Source organism: Odocoileus virginianus, chromosome 12, assembly GCF_023699985.2.
Source record: "Odocoileus virginianus isolate 20LAN1187 ecotype Illinois chromosome 12, Ovbor_1.2, whole genome shotgun sequence".
NCBI lineage: Eukaryota > Metazoa > Chordata > Mammalia > Artiodactyla > Cervidae > Odocoileus > Odocoileus virginianus.
The window spans coordinates 10,911,703-10,932,286 of NC_069685.1; the positions used below are offsets into that span (position 1 = coordinate 10,911,703).

The 20,584-nt window shown below is 39.6% G+C and overlaps 1 protein-coding gene and 1 long non-coding RNA gene across 5 annotated transcripts in view; one reads left to right on the forward strand and one right to left on the reverse strand.

The window, feature by feature from the left end:
• The window catches only part of TTC29 (tetratricopeptide repeat domain 29), a 244,286-nt gene that overhangs the window by 124,718 nt on the left and 98,984 nt on the right, over nucleotides 1-20,584 (forward strand). For all 3 annotated transcript variants that reach the window (XR_002315255.2, XM_020901271.2, XM_020901272.2), the window contains exon 10: nucleotides 15,168-15,291. Coding sequence is in view for 2 of the 3 variants with exons in the window: in XM_020901271.2 (XP_020756930.1) it covers nucleotides 15,168-15,291 (124 nt within the window). In the remaining variant the exon portion in view is untranslated. The remainder of the gene's footprint in view (nucleotides 1-15,167; nucleotides 15,292-20,584) is intronic.
• LOC110142192 (uncharacterized) overlaps nucleotides 1-20,584 on the reverse strand; it is a 33,760-nt gene that overhangs the window by 12,431 nt on the left and 745 nt on the right. The window contains exons 2-3 of one of the 2 annotated variants that reach the window (XR_002315257.2): nucleotides 18,761-18,846; nucleotides 11,231-11,709 (exon numbers count right to left, since the gene is read on the reverse strand). This is a non-coding gene — a long non-coding RNA (uncharacterized lncRNA). Of the gene's footprint in view, nucleotides 1-11,230; nucleotides 11,710-18,760; nucleotides 18,847-20,584 lie in introns of those variants that run through there. The other variant, XR_011490592.1, reaches the window with a different exon arrangement.

Here is a 20,584-nt window from a genome sequence, read left to right on the forward strand (position 1 = left end):
CTGCTTCCTAAGTGGTGTGACCCCTGGGGACTGGCTGTGATTTCAGCCCTGCTTCCATGTGTGGGCAACCTTCTGGCACCCGCATGTTCCCAAACTTGTAGAAGCAGAGTCGCACCAGCTGTGAGTGCTCCAAGTGTGAGCCTGCTATGGCGGGGCCCCTGCCCCTGCCTTTGTGTGCCTGTTAATAGTAATGCTTCACTTCTAGGCTTCTTCTGAAAATATCCCCTATTTGCAGTCTGTCCCACACTCTAGCCCCTTCAGGCTGTCTCTGCACAGCCAACCCCAGTCCTTCCCCCAGGTCTGTCCTCTGAAGCCTGAGTTTCAGCGCCCAGCTCCTGTGCACACCAGCAAACATGCATCTTGGGCTGGGGAGTGCAGCGAGGTGACACAAACCACCTGTGCAGGTCTCTCTGTCTCCGTTCTACCTGCTGCAGGCTGGTTGCTGCACTCTTGTCTAAACCTCTGAGAATGCCTTTCTGCCCAGCTGATCTCCTTACCAGTGAAGAGGCTTCTCAGAGTGAGGGAACTCTTCCTCTTTCACAGCTCCTTCCTGGGGACCCAGGTCCCGTAACAGTCCCTTTTCCCTCCTTTTTTCATTCTACCTGGTTATGTGGTCATCTTTCTTATAGTTTTGGCTGTGGGAGATCTTCTGCCCAGCATTCAGTAGGCATTGTCAGGACTGTTTCACATGTAGATGTATTTTTGACGTATTTGTGGAAGAAGGTGAGCTCCACATCCTCCTATTCCACCATCTTGATTGGAGGCCCTCGGATCCAGCTATATGTGATTTATCATGAAGTGTGACATGTTTTGGGGAGGAATAGAGGCAACTGCATAACAGCAGTCTAGTAACTGTTAGACTGTTTCAACAGTCTAACAGCCCGCCTGGGGGCAAACATGTAGTGGACAAAAATATATATCCTCATCTCACTTTTATACAAATGAAGTGAATTCCACTTGTAAGAATTCCTATCTACTAAGACACCAATGAAGTCGTCAGTGATTTGTGTGGTAGCCATGGGTTCTTAACTGTGTAAATGTGGCACAGTGGTAAAGAAGCCACCTGCCAATGCAGGAGACACAAGTTCCATCTCTGGGTCAGTAAGAGCCCCTGGAGGAGGGGATGGCCAACCACTGTATTCTTGCCTGGAAAACTCCATAAACAGAGGAGCCTGGTGGGCTGCAGTCCATGCGGTCACAAAGGGTTGAGCCCGACTGAGCACATGCGTAGCCAGGTAATGCACAAAAGAGTATAGAAAAGGCTTCCTCCAAGGTCTTGAGGAAACAGGCCCCTGCAAGCTTTCCAATCCAAATCTGCCACTTTGCAGCTTTTTTGCTGTTTTTGGAGGACCAATCAGGGGAGTGTAAACCATGGCATATTCTTTCACTATTTGTGCAAAGTGACTCTAGAAACATTTCAAAAATAAAAATTCTATACATGTAGAAAAACAGCACCCTAGATACCTGATTGTTGTTGTTGTTTAGTCACTAAGTCATGTCCAGCTCTTTTGTGACCCTATGGACTGTGGTCTGCCAGGCTCCTCTGTCCATAGGATTTTCCAGGCAAGAATACTGGAGTAGCTTGCCATTTCCTTCTCCTGCGGATCTTCCCAACCCAGGGATCAAACTCTTGAGATATCTGGTTCAGTTCAGTTCAGTTCAGTCACTCAGTCGTGTCCAACTCTTTGCAACCCCATGAATCGCAACACGCCAGGCCTCCCTGTCCACTACCAACTCCCGGAGTTTATTCAAACTCATGCCCATCGAGTCGGTTATGCCACCCAGCCATCTCATCCTCTGTTGTCCCCTTCTCCTCCTGCCCCCAATCCCTCCCAGCATCAGGGTCTTTTCCAATGAGTCAACTCTTAGCATGAGGTGGCCAAAGTATTAGAGTTTCAGCTTCAGCATCAGTCCTTCCAGTGAACACCCAGGACTGATCTCTACACATTATTAAATTGAGTCCACTCATCACCAGAAATACTTTGATATACATGCTGTGTTCATTTTTAGAAAATTTCACTTCAAGAGCTTAGTGTTCTCTGGCATGCACTAACATACATACAAACACACACACACCCTTTCCTAGTCCTAAACTGTCCGCAGATTAGCAGTAACATGCAGGAAATGGAGCACAACCAAAATAGAGGAAATTATGGTGGTGTGACTGGAAAATAAATCAAGCTGCATGTGAAGTTTAGCATCACCTCTAAATCTCTCTCTTCTACCCTGTGCAACTGTACAAGTTTCACTAATGGGAGTCCTATCTCTATAAACATATTTCATCTCTTTAAAGGAAATGGAAGAGGATAGCCATGTCTCGGATAAGTGTGTGTTTAAGGCCATCAGCTGAGCGTGCATGAAAGGTGAATAAGCTGCAAGGCTGGAAGGTTCTAAAATGGTTATAAGAATTTATACTAAGCTTTCAGTTGAAAAACATGCCACATTCCCTCAAGACTAGGGACTTGGTAATACAGTTGCCTGTTTGGTAATGGTAGACTCAGCCCTGGTGTTAGGGTTATTGATGAAGGTTTTAATAGTGAGCAGGGCTTGTTATTTTTGCTCTTGGTCTGAATAATATTAATTGCACAGGGGTTTAAGTAGCATAACAGAAAATAAGCATTTACAATGTCTTTTCCCTCCTACTTGGAATCTAGTGAAAAAAAGTCAGTGTTCTAAAATGAGAACAATTGCCTACGACACAGCTATAAAAGCCAGAATTATAGTCCATAAAACAAAGACAGACTGAGTTGAGAAATTACCAAGTAAATATTCTTATAACATAGATAAACAATTTGAGTAAATACAGAGGGAAATATCCTTATTTTCCTTATGGCATTTCCCCCCCTCGTTTACTGAAATGCTTCAACTCTTCAAATAATTAGAATGATTTTTAAAAAAAAATCTAGGGGAAAAAAATCACAAAAATGAGAGTTGTCGAAGACATACTGGTCACCACTAGCCCATCTCTGGGTTTATTCCTTACCAATTGTAAATTTTTTTGCAAACTTGGGTTAAATTATTTCCTCTAAAACTTTCCACAGTGGAGATCTTTAAATCAATCAGTACAAAGTTTCAAGTGTGAAAATTGCCTTTCTGTTATAGCTGAAAATTAATTTCTTCTTGCTTGAGAGAAATGACATGCCCTAGTAATTTTCATATATTCTTTAAAATGGAACATCCAGGCTTTGATGCGAAATTTCCTAAAAATGACCCTGCAACATACATCAAAACATTTCTATTAATTCATGAAATTAAGAATAGCTTTTTACATTTTCTCCTGTCACTGATTCCATTTGCCTTATTACTTTCATCTGTGGCCCACAAACTTGGTGGCACAATCAACAAACCCCTCAGTGGCTGCTTCATCTCTGCTCTATTTGATTTCTTCTCTCTGAGTAAATGATTAAGTTTTCATGCATTGGTTCAACCAAAATCTATGTTCACTCAACCACATCCTTTATTGATTACTTCTACCGCAAACAGTAGGCCAAGTGTGATATACATAATTGGACAGTTGTCAGGGGATGTGGGTGTTAACAGTCCTGTTTTCCCAGTTGGAAACTGGAATCACCTTGATACACAAATATTCTGCACTGTTTCATTCTCATTCTTTGGACCAAGGAGTCCTGTTCCTCAGAATATATGTTTTTAACTCTCTAAGGTCTGGTTGAATGAATTTAATGATTATACCATATAATATGCTGTTCCAGTTGCACCTGTGCACTGCATATAGAAAACTGGAATTAATATTTGTCTAACATTTTAACCTTTTCCTTTAACTTATACAAATAATCTGTAGCTTTCCCGTAAGAAAATATTTGATTCTTCCCCTTGCAAAGAAAGACTGGTTTCTAAATCTGTTGCTAACTTTTAAATGTGCAGATCCTTTAAGCAGCATATAATGCTTGTATTTCAGATGTTATATTAACAACTTTGCAAGCTTTAGCACTGCACATTCATTGAGTGGGGCATACAATTTATAACAGGAAGTCTTTTTCTCTAGCATTATTTGCTAGAGCAAGTTCCAGATAATTTTGGATGTTTTGGAGATCTGTAGCTCCATTGGGAGAAAAACAACTTGATTTAACTAGCGGTGGTTTTATTTATACAGTTTTGTGTTTCTTGTTCACTGAACTTGTTTTTTTTTTTTGTTTGTGTGTATTGCAGTTTAACAATCCTCAGCCAGCCAAACCTAATCCAAAATGTTCTTCCATCAAAAATAGATCAGCTTTCAGAAACACAAACATAAAAAGCTTCGGTGAATCCATTTTTACTAAATAAAAATAATAATTTCCCCAATGGTTTTGATAAAAAGTTACACAATGTCTTCACTATCTCATTTCATCCATTTTTTCTTGACTATTACAGTTCAAGAAAGATCTTTGAGAGTTAAATTAATATGATCAGTTTAGTCCTAGAAATCTGCAAATTAGCTTAAAATTCTAAGTAAAATAATTATTTTATTTACTAATATTCCTATACTGTCAAGCTTTCTCAATACCATTTTAGTTGTTCCACAGAATAAATATGTAATAATGAGTGCACCTCTCATGATATCTGCATTTGAAATATTCCTGAAATGCTTCATGATTTTTTTTTGGAGAACTGAACTATTCCTACATATGGAAGAAGATTAGTCATAATTTTGTTATAAAAAGGTGGGAACAGAATCATAAAATGCAATATTCACAACTTCAGTAATATAAAATTTTATTCCATTTCTGAAACACAGAACATTCTTTTACCAATAAGAAAGGAAAAAAGAATGCATTGAGTATCAGTACCTGATACTCAGGTAAACAGTGTTAGTTCTTTTACTCTGTCCCCTGGAAAATAGATACCAAGACTTTATGTGCCTGTCTTGCAGAGTGTGTGTTCAAATTATGGTGTTTAATTCATTGCATAATGGAAGATTTTCAGAAAACAGTGCTTAGCTAAATTGATTTTCTTCTCAGCTATTGACAAATAATACCACATAGCAGAGCTATGGGTGTGATAGGTTTTTATTTCACTGAGAGGTAATAATAATGCTGTGTGTGTCTGTTAGTTGCTTAGTCATGAACTCTTTAAGATCCCATAGAGTGTAGCCCACCAGGCTCCTCTGTCCATGGGGTTCTCCAGGCAAGAATACTGGAGTGGGTTGCCATTTCCTTTTCCAGGGGATCTTCCTGACCCTGGGATCGAACCTGGTTCTCCTCAGGCAGGCAGATTCTTTACCATCTGAGCTATCATTTATTGAATTGTTACTGTGTGCCAAGCTATACATAGATGTAATTTTTCATCTCACAATACATATGACCATTTCAAAAATGAGGACACAGAAGCTAAGAAATAGTGCAGATGTCATCAAAGTTATTTATCTAAGAGGCCAAGCTGGGATTCAAGCTTAGCTCTTTCTACCATCTACCATAGCACATATCATTATTTTAAAGCAATTTAATTTAGTTTTACAAGTATATCACAGCTTATCTATAAAAATGGATGTTGTTCCCAACAAATCTTGGGAGGTTATGCAAGTTTATACCTCTAATCCTGCCACTGGCTTTTATTTATTTTTTTCTAAATAAAATTACTAATTACTAATTAGTAATTACTTTACAATCTTGTAGTGGTTTTTGTCATACATTGACATGAATCAGCCATGGATTTACATGTGTTCCCCATCCCGATCCCCCCTCCCCCCTCCCTCTCCACCCGATCCCTCTGGGTCTTCCCAGTGCACCAGGCCCGAGCACTTGTCACCCTGAATGCGCCCGATCTCGTCTGATCTTGGAAGCTAAGCAGGGTTGGGCCTGGTTAGTACTTGGATGGGAGGCCACTAGCTTTTAAAAATTAAACTCTTTTGAAGTTCTTTTCGAGCTTGTGGCATGTCCTTTTTTTTTTTCCCCCATTTATTTTTATTAGTTGGAGGCTAATTACTTTACAGTATTGTAGTGGTTTTTGCCATACATTGACATGAATCAGTCATGGACTTAACATGTGTTCCTGGTCCTGAACCCCCCTCCCACCTCCCTCCCCATCCCATCCCCCTGGGTCTTCCCAGTGTACCAACCCTGAGCACTTGTCTCATGCATCCAACCTGGACTGGCGATCTATTTCACACTTGATAATATATATGTTTCAATGCTGTTCTCTCAGATCATCCCACCCTTGCCTTCTCCCATAGAGTCCAAAAGTCTGTTCTATACATCTGTGTCTCTTTTTCTGTCTTGCATATAGGGTTATCATTATCATCAGTTCTAATTAGATGGATGAAACTGGAGCCTATTATACAGAGTGAAGTAAACTAGAAAGATAAACACCAATACAGTATACTAACACATATATATGGCATGTTCTTTTGAATAGCTCCTTTAGCTACACATCATAGATGGAGAGGTGGGCTTGATCTTTCAAAACAGCCAAACTTATCTAGAGACACTTTTTTTTTCCATTTATTGTTATTAGTTGGAGGCTAATTACTTTACAATATTGTAGTGGTTTTTGCCATACATTGACATGAATCAGCCATGGATTTACATGTGTTCCCCATCCCGATCCCCCCTCTGCCTCCCTCTCCATCCCACCCCTCTGGGTCTTCCCAGTGCACCAGGCCTGAGCACTTGTCTCGTGCATCCAACCTGGGCTGGTGATCTGTTTCACCCTTGATAGTATACTTGTTTCAGTGCTGTTCTTTCTGAACATCCTACCCTCGCCTTCTCCCACAGAGTCTAAAAGTCTGTTCTGTACATCTGTGTCTCTTTTATAAAACATAGAAAACAATCTGTGAGGGTAACCCCATTTTTAGAGCAAAACACATTAAATGACTTGTGAATGCTTTGTATCACTCCCCTATGAAGCAGTCTCCTGAAAATTAATCCTCAAAATGCCATCGGTGTCATCATTAGATGATATCACTCGGAGAGAACTGTCTTCCTTAGCATACCAAGTATGTCTGGACAATTGGAAATACAGGGTGAAATCAGGGCTAGAAATATAGATGTGCCAGGCATGTGCATATGGGAATTAGGACAGTCCTAATTCTACCTAATAGGTAGTGGTACATGAAATTAAGAAATTGCCCATAAGTTCAGTTCAGTTCAGTCTCTCAGTCGAGTTTGACTCTTTGCAACCGCATGGACTGCAGCACGCCGGCCTTTACTGTTCATCACCAACCTCCGGAGCTTACTCAAACTAATGTCCATTCAGTCAGTGATGCCATCCAACCATCTCATCCTCTGTTGTCCCCTTCTCTTCATACCTTCAGTCTTTCCAAGCATCAGGCTCTTTTCCAATGAGTCAGTTTTTTGCATCAGGTGACCTAAGTATTGGAGCTTAAACTTCAGCGTTAGGCCTTCCAATGACTATTTGGGACTGATATCCTTGAGGATTGACTGGTGATCTCTTTGCTGTCCAAGGGACTCTCAAGAGTCTTCTCCAACACCACAGTTCAAAGTCGTCAATTCAGTGGGTACTACATAAGTGTTTCCCTTCTCAAATTTTCAACCATTTCTTTATTCAAAAATATACGAAGACCTAATATATACTAAGCACTCTGCCAGAACTTGTTTGTCTTTCTAAGTGTTCTGCCACTTATATAGATGACATTGGGGCTTCCCAGGTGGCTCAGTGGTAAAGAGTATGCCAGCTAATGCAGGAGACCCAAGAGATTCGAATTGGATCCCTGGCTTGGGACGACACCTGGGAAATTCCGTGGACAGCGGAGGCTGACGGGGTATAGTTCTTGGCATCACAACGAGTCGGACACAGCTGAATGACTGAGAATGCACTTGCATAGGTAACTTTCAGTTTGGGTCAGTCACTCAGTCATGCCCAACTCTTTGTGACCCCATGGACTGAACCACGCCAGGCTTCCCTGTTCATCACCAACTCCTGGAGCCTGCTCAAACTCATGTCCTTCGCATCGGTAATGCCATCCAACCATCTCATCCTCTGTCATCCCCTTCTCCTCCTGCTTTCTATCTTTCTCAGCATCAGGGTCTTTTCCAGTGAGTCAGTTCTTCGCAACAGGTGGCCAAAGTATTGGAGTTTCAGCTTCAGCATCAGTTCGTCCAATGAACACCCAGGACTGATCTCCTTCAGGATGGCCTGGTTGGATCTCCTTGCAGTCCAAGGGACTTTCAAGAGTCTTCTCCAACACCACAGTTCAAAAGCATCAATTCTTTGGCACTAGCTTTCTTTAGAGTCCAACTCTTACATCCATACATGACTACTGGAAAAACCATAGCTTTGACTAGATGGACCTTTGTTGGTAAAGTAATGTCTCTGCTTTTTAATATTCTGTCTAGGTTGGTCATAGCTTTTCTTCCAAGGAGCAAGCATCTTTTAAATTCATGGCTGCAGTCACCATCTGCAGTGATTCTGGAGCCCAAGAAAATAAAAATTGTCACGTTTCCATTGTTTCCCCATCTATTTACCATGAAGTGATGGGACTGGATGCCATGATCTTAGTTTTCTAAATGTTTAACTTTAAGCCGACTTTTTCTCTCTCCTGTTTTACTTCTATCAAGAGGCTCTTCAGTTCTTCTTCACTTTCTGCCATAAGGGTGGTATCATCTGCATATCTGAGGTTATTGATATTTCTCCTGGCAATCTTGATTTCAGCTTGTGCTTCATCCAGTCCAGCATTTCGCATGATGTTTTCTGTATATAAGTTAAATAAGAAGGGTGAGAATATACAGCCTTGATGTACTCCTTTCCTGATTTGGAACCAGTCTGTTGTTCCATGTCTGGTTCTAACTGTTGCTTCTTGACCTGCATACAGATTTCTCAGGAGGCAGGTCAGATGGTCTGGTATTCCCATCTCTTTAAGAATTTTTCACAGTTTGTTGTGATCCACACAGTCAAAGGCTTTGGCATAGTCAATAACGCAGAAATAGATGTTTTTCTGGAACTCTCTTGCTTTTTTGATGATCCAATGGATGTTGGCAATTTGACCTCTGGTTTCTCTGCCTTTTCTAAAACCAGCTTGAACATCTGGAAGTTCACAATTCAAGTGCTGTTGAAGCCTGGCCTGGAGAATTTTGAGCATTACTTTGCTAGTGTGTGAGATGAGTGCAATTGTGTGGTAGTTTGAACATTCTTTGGCATTGGGATTGGAATGAAAAGTGACCTCTTCCAGTCCTGTGGCCATTGCTGAGTTTTCCAAATTTGCTGGCATATTGAGTGCAGCATTTTCACAGCATCATCTTTTAGGATTTGAAATGGCTCAGGTGGAATTCCATCACCTCCACTAGCTTTGTTTGTAGGATGTTTCCTAAGGCCCACTTGACTTTGCATTCCAGGATGTCTGGCTCTAGGTGAGTGATCACACCATTGTGGTTATCTGGGTCGGGAAGATCTTTTTTGTCCAGTTCTTCTGTGTATTCTTGCCACCTCTTCTTAGTATCTTCTGCTTCTGTTAGGTCCATACCATTTCTGTCCTTTATCAAGCCCATCTTTGCATAAAATATTCCCTTGGCATATCTAATTTTCTTGACGAGAGCTCTAATCTTTCCCATTCTATTGCTTTCCTCTATTTCTTTGAATTGATCACTGAGGAAGGCTTTCTTATCTCTCCTTGCTATTCTTTGGAACTCTGCATTCAAATGGATTTATTTTTCCTTTTCTCCTTTGCCTTTCACTTCTTTTCTCAGCTATTTGTTAAGGCCTCCTCAGACAGCCATTTTGCCTTTTTGCATTTCTTTTTCTTGGGGATGGTCTTGATCCCTGTCTCCTGTACAATGTCATGAACCTCTGTCCATAGTTCATCAGGCACTCTGTCTGTCAGATCTAATCCCTTGAATCTATTTCTCACTTCCACTGTGTAATTGTAAGGGATTTGATTTAGGTCATACCTGAATGGTCTAGTGGTTTTCTCCACTTTCTTCAGTTTAAGTCTGAATTTGCCAATAAGGAGTTCATGATCTGGGCCACAGTCAGCTCCTGGTCTTGTTTTTCCTGACTATAGAGCTTCTCCATCTTTGGCTGCAAAGAATATAATCAGTCTGATTTCGGTATTGACCATCTGGTGATGTCCATGTGTAGTGTCTTCTCTTGTGTTGTTGGTGTTTGCTGTAACCAGTGCGTTTTCTTGGCAAAACTCTGTTAGGTGACTTCAGTGATACAGATTTCACTGATGAGACACTTTCAAAAACAAACTACCATTCACCCATTATAAGCTTTTTAAAGGTTTTGTTTTTTTTATAACAGCTTTATTGAGATATAATTCCTATACCATACAATTCACCCCTCTTTTTTGACATTAAAACCTAGTTTATTAAATGTTTAGTATAGATCAAAGACTGTGGATTAATGATATGCAGTTTTTCCTCAGAGCAGCTGCATTTATTTCCATATGGATCACAGAAAAATAGCATTTAGATAAAGTAGCTCATTTTAGTCAATGTTTCAAGACAGGTTGACATTTTTTCCAATGTGAATATGAGTTCTAATCTTAAATAATTCCTCTTTGGTATAAACATAATTTTCCAACTCATTTTAATTGATTTTGTGAAGAAGCCAAACAAATTTTAATTTTCCTAATGGTGATGCTAACACACACACCCCATTATATAATAATGGGATTATTTTGAAAATTTTAAATGTATGAAAATGTTTTTGCATTAACTTATTTATTCCATATATGACCATATCTGGTGTGACAGATCTCAAGGCCTTACCACTAATAATCAAATATTATCTTTTATATTACTTTGTCAAGAAGTGCTTTTCCAACTATTTATTACATATAGTAATAGCTCATCAATTACTGATTATAGACATTCAGGAAAAAATGATTCCACAGTGAGTTCTATTTGTTCAGAGATTTGGGTGAATGTTAGATTTCTCTCTTTTAACTGCAACCAGGAAAATGAAGGCCATTTTGCAAATGAATGTATAAAGTGAGAACTGTTAATATTTTGATGCCCAACATACAAACAGAAGAGTGTTGGGTATTTGATTGCTTTATGGCTATACACACATGATATAAACAGAAACATGAAAAATTAGGTAAGTTAATTTTTGCATAAAATTAAGTTGAGTCAGTTCAGATAGAGATTTATTAGAACCATAAATAATTAGACCAGCTTTAGAGTTGTTTGATCTCATTATGTCCTAGTCATTTCATGTATATACATATAAATTCAATGTGAATTTCACACTTCCTAGAAATTTTTAATCAAAAAGTCATTAACCAGTGAACTAACTGAATTCATTATTCTGAACAAGTAGCTTTATTTTCAAATTTCAATGAATCTAACATTCTTCCTATTGGACTACACATTGTACATATCCAATAAATAAAAATATTCCAACTAAACTGTGACATAATGCTTTCTTTTTGCTTAAAATTTGTATTTTATACTTAATAAGAGAGCTGTTTTAGACTCATTTACAGTAAGTGTTTTTACAGTGATTCTTGAGAATTCTTATAAAAAGAAACTGTAAACAAAGTAAATTCATTATATTCCTTGAACATCTTTGCATTCAAAGTCCAATTCTTCTGAATCACCATTAAACTCAAATTGTCATTATTTTTTTTCTCATCCATGTCTTTTTTATGTCATCAAGAACACTGGTGCTATGTAGCTTTTCTTCAAATAGGGCTCCAGTGTCCCCTGCCTTCAGTATTTCGTCCAAGTCATGGGCTACCAATCTGCCAGTCTTGAAGCTGGTACTTTCTTATCTTCCAGGATTTCAGAAAACAACCAGTCCTCATATTTCTTTCTGAAATTGTAATTAAATAGTTGTCAACAGAAGGATCAAGGCATTACAACCATGGCTCATGTCCAAAGACATGGACAAATTCAGCAACAACTGTGACTTGACCACTCCTGTCTATGAAAAACTATAAGATGCCACCTGTTCTCAGGGAGGGATCTCAATTGCAGGAATGTTAAAATATGGGAAAGCATGTGTTTTAGAATCAGTGAAATATGGTTTTAATATTGCTGAATTTTTCTATAGCTGCATTAATTTAAAAATTTGTTAGTAAAACTTCTCCATATGCCATATTTGACACCATCCTATCTGGAGCTCCTCTGAGTAAATTTTTGCTGTATAAACATAAAGGAATGCCCTTCTTGGGCTTTCCTGGTGGTTCAGATGGTAAAGAGTCTGCCTGCAATGCGGGAGACCTGGGTTGGGAAGACCCCCTGGAGAAGGAAATGGCGACCCACTCTAGTATTCTTGCCTGGAAAATTCCATGGATAGAGGATCCTGGTGGACTACATTCAATAGGGTTGCAAAGAGTCGGACATGACTGAGTGACTAACACATTTCATGCAAGATAGCAAAACAAGCTCTGAGTTTCAGAATTTCATCTAGTTATTTATTAAGGGTCAGAGCACAGATGCTCACTGGGAACTGCTGACCTATGAAAGCAAAGAAAGGTGGTTCTAGGAATTCAGAGACTTTCAGGAGTAGGGGTTTTCTTTTGTTATGCTCCTTTGAAGAATACAATGACGGTGTTTTCTGTTACTTTAAAAACCTCTAAATTTTGGATTTTGTCACTTCAATAAAAAATTTCAACATTTCTGAGATGATTTAACAAAGGAATTGTGTATCATCTTAGATTCACCATTCTTTTTTAGGGATTGACCAAAAACATGTCAGATATTCAAAAGATACTGAATTTCTCCAGGATGCTTAATTTGGAGTCATTATTTTGAAATCAGTTCTGGCCTTGTCTGTAATGTTATGCCTGTAATTCTTTATGGCTCTGAATCAGCAGTCTTTCAGTCAGCAGTCTTTGAATCAGCAGTTAAATGTCCCTTGAGTTGTTGAAGGTAGCTTCAGCTACATCTATTAAAAAATAGTCACAGCATATGATATCTTGGATGGAGCTGTTTACAAAAATTACTGTCTTTTTCTTTGGTTGCTCCAGAATTTTTCACCTTTGTTCTTGATCTCATAGGCCCCCAAGTATTAGCTCCTCAAAGAGAAGACCTGTCTCTTTAGACTGGCTTTCAAATAATTGGCTCTTTTAGAGAGATTTTTGGAGAAGGCAATGGCACCCCACTCCAGTACTCTTGCCTGGAAAATCCCATGGATGGAGGAGCCTAGTGGGCTGCAGTCCATGGGGTCGCTAGAGTCGGACATGACTGAGCGACTTCACTTTCACTTTTTACTTTCATGCATTGGAGGAGGAAATGGCAACCCACTCCAGTGTTCTTGCCTGGAGAATCCCAGGGATGGGGGAGCCCTGGTGGGCTGCCGTCTATGGGGTCGCACAGACTCGGGCACGACTGAAGCAACTTAGCAACAGCAGAGAGATTTTTAGACCCTTTCCACTTGTTGCTTAGTTGCTTAGTTGTGTCCGACTTTGGTGATCCCATGGATTGTAGCCTGCCAGGCTCTTCTGTCCGTGGGATTTCCCAGGCAAGACTAGTTGTAGTGGGTTGCCATTTCCTTCTCCAGGAGATCTTCCCAACACAGGGATTGAACCCACTTGGCAGGCAAATTCTTAACCACTGAACCACCAGGGAAGCCCCTTTCCACTTGTTATTATCCTTTACTGTTTAGCTCTTACTCATATGGAAGTGAGATTTGTGTATCTCTGGGGTAGCATGCAGATCATGAGGAACTAATGAGTATTTGGGACTCATTTATATTAATAAAATGAGAGCAGAGTTCAAATAATGGAAGTTTCTTAATATAATTCATTGAAATCTTTAAAATGATGTGCCCCTCTTCTTTTTGTTTTCCTTGGTCAGTGCTCCCCACATGTTATTTATCTGTTTGTTTAATACTCTAAATATACAAGTACTGTATTATTTTTCCTTCCAGTGTTATTGAGATGTAATTGACATGCAATACTAAGTTTACAGTATGATGATTTGACCCCTCTTCTTTATGAAAGAATAGCCAAACTTGTTTTAGTCACTTTGGGCCATTTGAGCTGCTCTAACAGTCTCCAAAATCTCAGTGACATATGAAAATTAGATCTTATTTCTTGTTTATATAAATTCTTGCCATTTGCCAGAAGCTTATGCCAGGAGCCAGGCTCCTTCCATCTCTGGGATTTATCTTTCCTTTCTTGAATCCTGGTTAGGAGATTTAACAATCCTTTATTTTCATTATATTTTTTCTAATACCTTCAACAAATATTTTATGAATCACATATGCCTCTCTCTCAAAGAATTGGTTTCATTTGCAAAGGAATGTATAAATTTTCAACCTTTTTAAGAGGTTTTATTTTTAAAAAATATAACAGCTTTACTGAGACGTAATTCATATAGCATACATTTTACATCTAAATTTTAGGATTCAGTAGTTCTTAGTATGTTCACAGAGTTGTGCAGCCATCACCACTATTTAATTGCAGATCATTTTCTTCACTTCAAAAAGAAACCCACACCTGTTAGCAGCCACACCCAGTTCCCTACCCAAGACTCCCCACTCCGCCTCCATTGCCCCAGCCTCTGGTAACTATTAACTTGCTTTCTATCATTGTTATGTTAGCTGCTCAGTTGTGTCCAACTCTTTGGGACCCCATGGATTGTAGCCTGCCAGGTTCTTCTGTCCATAGAACTCTCCAAACAAGAATACTAGAGTGGGTAGTCACTATAGATTTGTCATTTCTGGACATTTCATGTAGATGGAATCATATTGTATGTGGATTTTTTTTTGTGTGTAACTGGCTTCTTTCATTTAGTTTGTTTTCAAAGTTTATCCATGTTGTAGCATGTATCACTACTTCATTCTTTTTTATGGCTTAATAACATTCCATGGTATGAATATAGCACATTTTGCTTATCCATTCAATTGATAGACATTTGAATTGTTTCCACTTCTTAGCTATTATCATGATTATTGATGTGAACATTTATGTACAGGTTTTTGGTTGACATGTGTTTTCATTTCTCTTGGGTATATACATAGGAGTGTAATTCTTGGGTCATATGGTAACTATTACACTTTTTGAAGAATTGACAAGTTGTTTTTCCAAGCAACTGCACCATTTTACAATCCTACCAGTAATCCATAAGAATCTAAAGGCTCACGTTCTAACTCACTGTACACTCCATCAAAGATGAGTCACATGTTTTTAAAATTTACACCCTACATTTCATTATCCTGATAACTGTCTTAACACTTTCTAAAGCAAAGACACAAAGAAATCTTCTCTTATTGTGATATTAAGTGAGATGAGACTTGAATGATTTCTTATATTTTTTTTCTAGCCAAGGACAGATGGCAGAAGCAGTCAAATACTTGAAAAAAGTTGTGAAAATTGCAAGAAACAACTTTCAAAACCTGGATTTTGTGAGAGCAAGTACAATGCTTGGGGACATCTACAATGAAAAAGTGAGCATACTGTGTTTCTATCAGGTGGAGAGGGAGGTGGGGGGGGGATCGGGATGGGGAATACATGTAAATCCATGGCTGATTCATGTCATTGTATGACAAAAACCACTAAAAAAAAGGGGGGGGGGGGAATTTGCAGAATTTCAAACTTCTGTGTGCATTTGATCCTCATCTTCCCATAGTATGTTGTCCAGAATGGCCCCAGGAAAGCAGGACTTAGTCAATGCAGAAGGTAGTGACTGGGAAGAGAAATGCCTCTTCCTTCTTCCTCTTCCAGATTGTTATTGTTGATCAGTCGCTCAACTGTGTTCATGTGACCCCACGGACTGCAGCGCACCCAGTTTCCCTTTCCTTCAGTACCTTTCGGAGTTTGCTCAAACTCATGTCTGTTGAGTCAGTGATGCTGTCTAACCAGCTCACCTTTGCTGCCCCCTTCTCCTTTTGAAAGATTGCTTTCAATCTTTCCCAGCATCAAGGTCTTTTCCAATGAGTCGGCTCTTCACATCAGGTGGCCAAAGTAATGGAGCTTCAGCTTCAGCATCAGTCTTTCCAGTCGATATTCAGAGTTGATTTCCTTTAGGATTGAGTGGTTTGATCTCCTTGCAGTCCAAGGGACTCTCAGGAGTCTTCTCCAGCCCCACAATTTGAAAGCATCAATTCTTTGGCACCCAGCCTCCTTCATGGTCTTTCTCCACTACGTGACTCCTGAAAAAAACCATAACTTTGACTGCATAGAACTTTGTAATAAGCAAAGTGATGTCTCTGCTTTTTAATACACTCTCTAGGTTTGTCATAGCTTTCCTTCCAAGGAGCAAATGTCTTTTAATTTCGTGATTGCAGTTGCCATCTGCAGTGATTTTGGAGCCCAAGAAAATAAAATCTGATACTGTTTCCACTTTTTCCCATTCTATTTGCCATGAAGTGTTGGGACCAGATGCCATGATCTTGTTTTTTGAATGTTGAGTTTTAAGCCAGCTTTTTCACTCTGCTCTTTCACCTTCTTCAAGAGGCTCTTTATTTCCTCTTCACTTTCTGCCATTAGAGTGGTATTATCTGCATATCTGAGATCGTTGATATTTCTGCCAGCAATCTTGGGTTGCTGGATGAAACCCAGATCAGGTTGGGTTTCATCCAGCCCAACATTTCACATGATGCCCTCTGCATAGAAGTTTAATAAGCAGGGTGACAATATACATCCTCGTCATACTCCTTTCCTAATTTTGAACCAGTCAGTGGTCCCATGTCTGGTTCTAACTGTTGCCCTCACATAGTATCACACAATTACCTTTTTTCCAAGCTCAGAGTGCTTGAGTAACCTACCCCAGCTTGCCAAGCTTCTAGGTGGCAGTGGTATTCAAACTCATCCACTGAACCACTATTGTATCATATCAGTGATTTTAATCATTTCAGAATTATTTAGACTTTTTATTATGAAAGTAAGAGTCTGAAATTAGTTTGAATGAATAAAATTACCATGTTTAGTTTCTACAGTGGGAAACCATGCTTTCGCACAGGGCATCCTTCTCTCTGGCTCCCCTGGCTCACTGGCCTCCTCCCTGTCCTCTCATTCAGTAATAATGTTTGGTGCCCTTTAGTCCTGCCTGTCCCCTTCCCCCTCCTCCTCCCTCACCCACTCGCTTGCCTCCCGCCTGCCCTGTCTTTCTGGGACCCCGCTGTCCCCTGTGGCTGTCCCCTCCCTCTCCCCGCTTTGTTGCCCCTCTTTGTGCCCTGCCCCCCATGGGTCACCCCCAGGGCTCTCTGCTGGGTGCCTGCCAGCCCCATCTCTGTGTTCTGCTCTCTGCCTCTGGTGACCCTGTATCACTGATTTTGTATTTCCTTTGGTGTACTTTTTCAGGATATAGTGATGAAAATAAGAGTCAAAGCTTACCCCCCTCTGCAGCTCACCATCTAATGGGCAAGCTTATCTTAGGGTGGCAGAATTGACATTCCTAATAAATATATGTAGTCTTTTGGGAGGGGGTGAAGAAGAGTGTGGATAGTTTTCTTGAAAGTCTTTATTGAATTTGTTATAATAATGCTTTCTTTTAAGTTTTAAGACCAAGAGGTGTGTGGGATCTTAGTTCCCTGACCAGGGATCGAACCCACACTCCCTGCATTGGAAGGCAAAGTCTTAACCACTGGACCACCAGAGAAGTCCCAAAACATGTGTAGTCTTACCTTTTAAAAAGATTGTCCTTCAAAAGAGAGGTGCAAAAAGCACAAATTGTTTTACCCTCCTACCAAGCAATACCCAGCATACAGTTATGTGTTTTTTTAACTATAACGTGGACATTGAATATCAGCCTGTATTTTCCCAATTACAGAAAACATAAGGAAGGTAAAAGCCATAAACATATCTGAGGGGTAATATTTTTGTAAGGGCTTCCCAGGTGGCACTAGTGGTAAAGAACCCACTTGCCAGTTCAGGAGATGCAGGTTCAATCCTTGGGTCGGGAAAATCTCCTGGAGGAGTGCATAGCAATCCACTCCAGTATTGTTGCCTGGAGAATCCCATGGACAGAGGAGCCTGGCAAGCTAAATTCCATAGGGTTGCACAGAGTTGGACATGACTGAAGCGACTTAGCATGAATGCCATATTTTTATACTCACATAGTCTTAATTTTTTTACCAAGGGTATCTTATCCACATGTACTTTATTCTCTGATTAGTAATTTTTGAAGAAGAATTTAATATCTAAAGCTAGAAACGAATAATATCCAAAAGCTGTGCCAAGTACCAAAAGTTGATATTTTTTACCAATGTATCCCTGTTCTATTATAAAATTTGAAGGATTCTAGGTATTGTGCTCTCTTCAAATATGCATACCTTCAATGATACCAGTAGATTCATATGCCTTTGTGATTGCTTTTATCTTAATGTAGTAAATAGTCACTGATAATGTAATATTAAGAACATAATACTGTAATATTTTTATGGTATCACAGATTTTGAGACAAAGCTTTGAAACTAAAATTATTAATGTTATGCTCAGTTTTTGTGCAGTTTTCTGATTCTCTGCTGGTATTTTCTCAAGTCAGAAAATCTACCAATGACTTCTCAGGCTGAGATTGAGATGTAAATCATTACTATAAAAGTATGATTTGAAAATGTATAGCTAAGTGGATTACAACTAAGTGATAGTTATTTTTTCTCCTCCTTGTCTTTTTGAGGCATCCTAAATTTCCTCCTAGTCCCGCAAAGCCATTTCCTAGAAAAAACATCAATCATTATTAGCATTATTTCATTAAAAGCATTATTTCATATATCTGCTATTCAGTTGTTTATAAATGTTTCGTAATTGTACTAAATGCCTTTGTTCCAGTTAATCTACCCAAGCAATTTCACAAGCTATTTGGAACACACACTATCTATTAATGTTAAGCTTTTCCTTGAATAAAACTATAGCAGGACAGAGGAATGATACCAAGTTTTGCCCACCTGACTGAATCTGCCCTTGGTTGTTTCTTACCTGTGACCTTGGGCAAGTTAACTCTTTCATCTTCAGTTTCCTCAGCTTTCATATATCAATAACAAGACACCTTGAAGACTGGTTATCTGAGGATGAGAAATTTACAAATATGTGCATGGTTCCTGGCATATATTGGATCCACAGTAGCATTTAACTTAGTTTCTCAAACTCGGGTCTCTCTTTCCTGTAGGCTCATTCTCACTTACCTATTTGACATCTTCACTTAGATCTCTTCAAATATAACCTACTAAAAACTGAACTCAACTCATCCAACTTTTTCCCTAAATTCTATTTCTCTCCCTACTTAATGTTTAAGCAGGATAGAATACTATTCAGGCATTTTGTAGGCAACCTTCTCTTCTCAATCTATGAGCTCTTCTTATCCGACCTCAGATAGGCCCATGGCTTTAAATACCATCCAAATGTTTATCTTCAACTTTGATCTCGCCTTGGGACTCAGGACCTGTGAAGCCAGCTGTCCCCCTAGCATCTCTCCCTGGGTGTCTCCTAATAGACATCTCAGATTTCGTGTATTTCCTCCCTCCCTTGACCTACCTCTCCCAAGGCTTCCACATACCAATAAATGACAACCATTATCCACTAGCTCCATTGCTCAAGCCATTCATCTGGATATTCTTGATTCTTCTTTCCCATCCTGCTTTATATCCCATCCAGAAGCAAACCCAGACCTTCCTGCCACCAAAACACACCTCAAATCCACCCTCCTCTCTCCAGGTGACCCACATCTGGTTAGGACACTGTTTTCTCATGTGTACTATTGAAGTAAGCTCCAAACCTATTTCTCCATTTCTCCTCCATCTAATCCAGTCTGTACACAGAAGCCCAAGTAATTGTTTCAAAATGTGAATAAAATTGCTTCCCAGGAGTATTAGTGGTAAAGAACCTGCCTGCCAATGTAGGAGATGTAAAAGATATGGGTTCAATACTTGGATCAGGAAGATTCCCTGGAGGAGGACATGGCAACCCAGCCCAGTACTCTTGCCTAGAGAATCCCATGGAGAGAGGAGCCTGGTGGGCTACAGTCCATGGAGTCGCAAAGGGCCAGACACGACTGAAGTGACTTAGCATGCACTCATGTAAATAAAATCATGTTATTTCTTATATTAAAATATTTCCATTGCTTCCCAGTCTTCTGGGAACATAAACAGAAATCCTCACCCTGACTTGAGAGTCTGTATGAGATGCATTACCTCCCCCACTCCCAATCTCTGATTTCATTGCCTTCCTCTCTCCTTATCCTCTCCGCCACAGCAAAGGGACTTTGAAGGAGCTCTTCACATATGCTGAGCTGATTTCTACCTGAGGACATTTGCCTTAGCCAGTATGCTTTGTGTGGACTGGTCCCCAAGTGGAACTTCACATGGCTGGCTTCTTGTCACTCAGAACTCAGCTAAATGCCACATCTTCAGAGAGGTCTTCCTTGGGGCAACCTAATCAAAAGTAACCACCAGTTCACCCTTTCGTGTGACTATAGTTTGCCATGCAGCACTTATCACCATTTTCTTGTTTATGATGTTTTGCTACTCCTGTTGAATGTGTCTAGAATAGGAGCTTAATGAAAACAGAGAACAGATCTGCCCTTTTTAAATTTCTTTCCAATTTCTAGAAGAGTACCTGACACAGGGTTCAAAATATTTTTCTGAACAAAAATGCGTGAGTTCATTGAATTGATCCATAAATTTGTAACCAATTTTATGCCAGTTGAGATTAAGTAGTCCCTTTTAAAATTCCAAGCTTCTGCTTCATTTTTGTCCAATATTTTGACATTTTGAAAAATTGCACTGAATCTTTAAAAGCAACTCT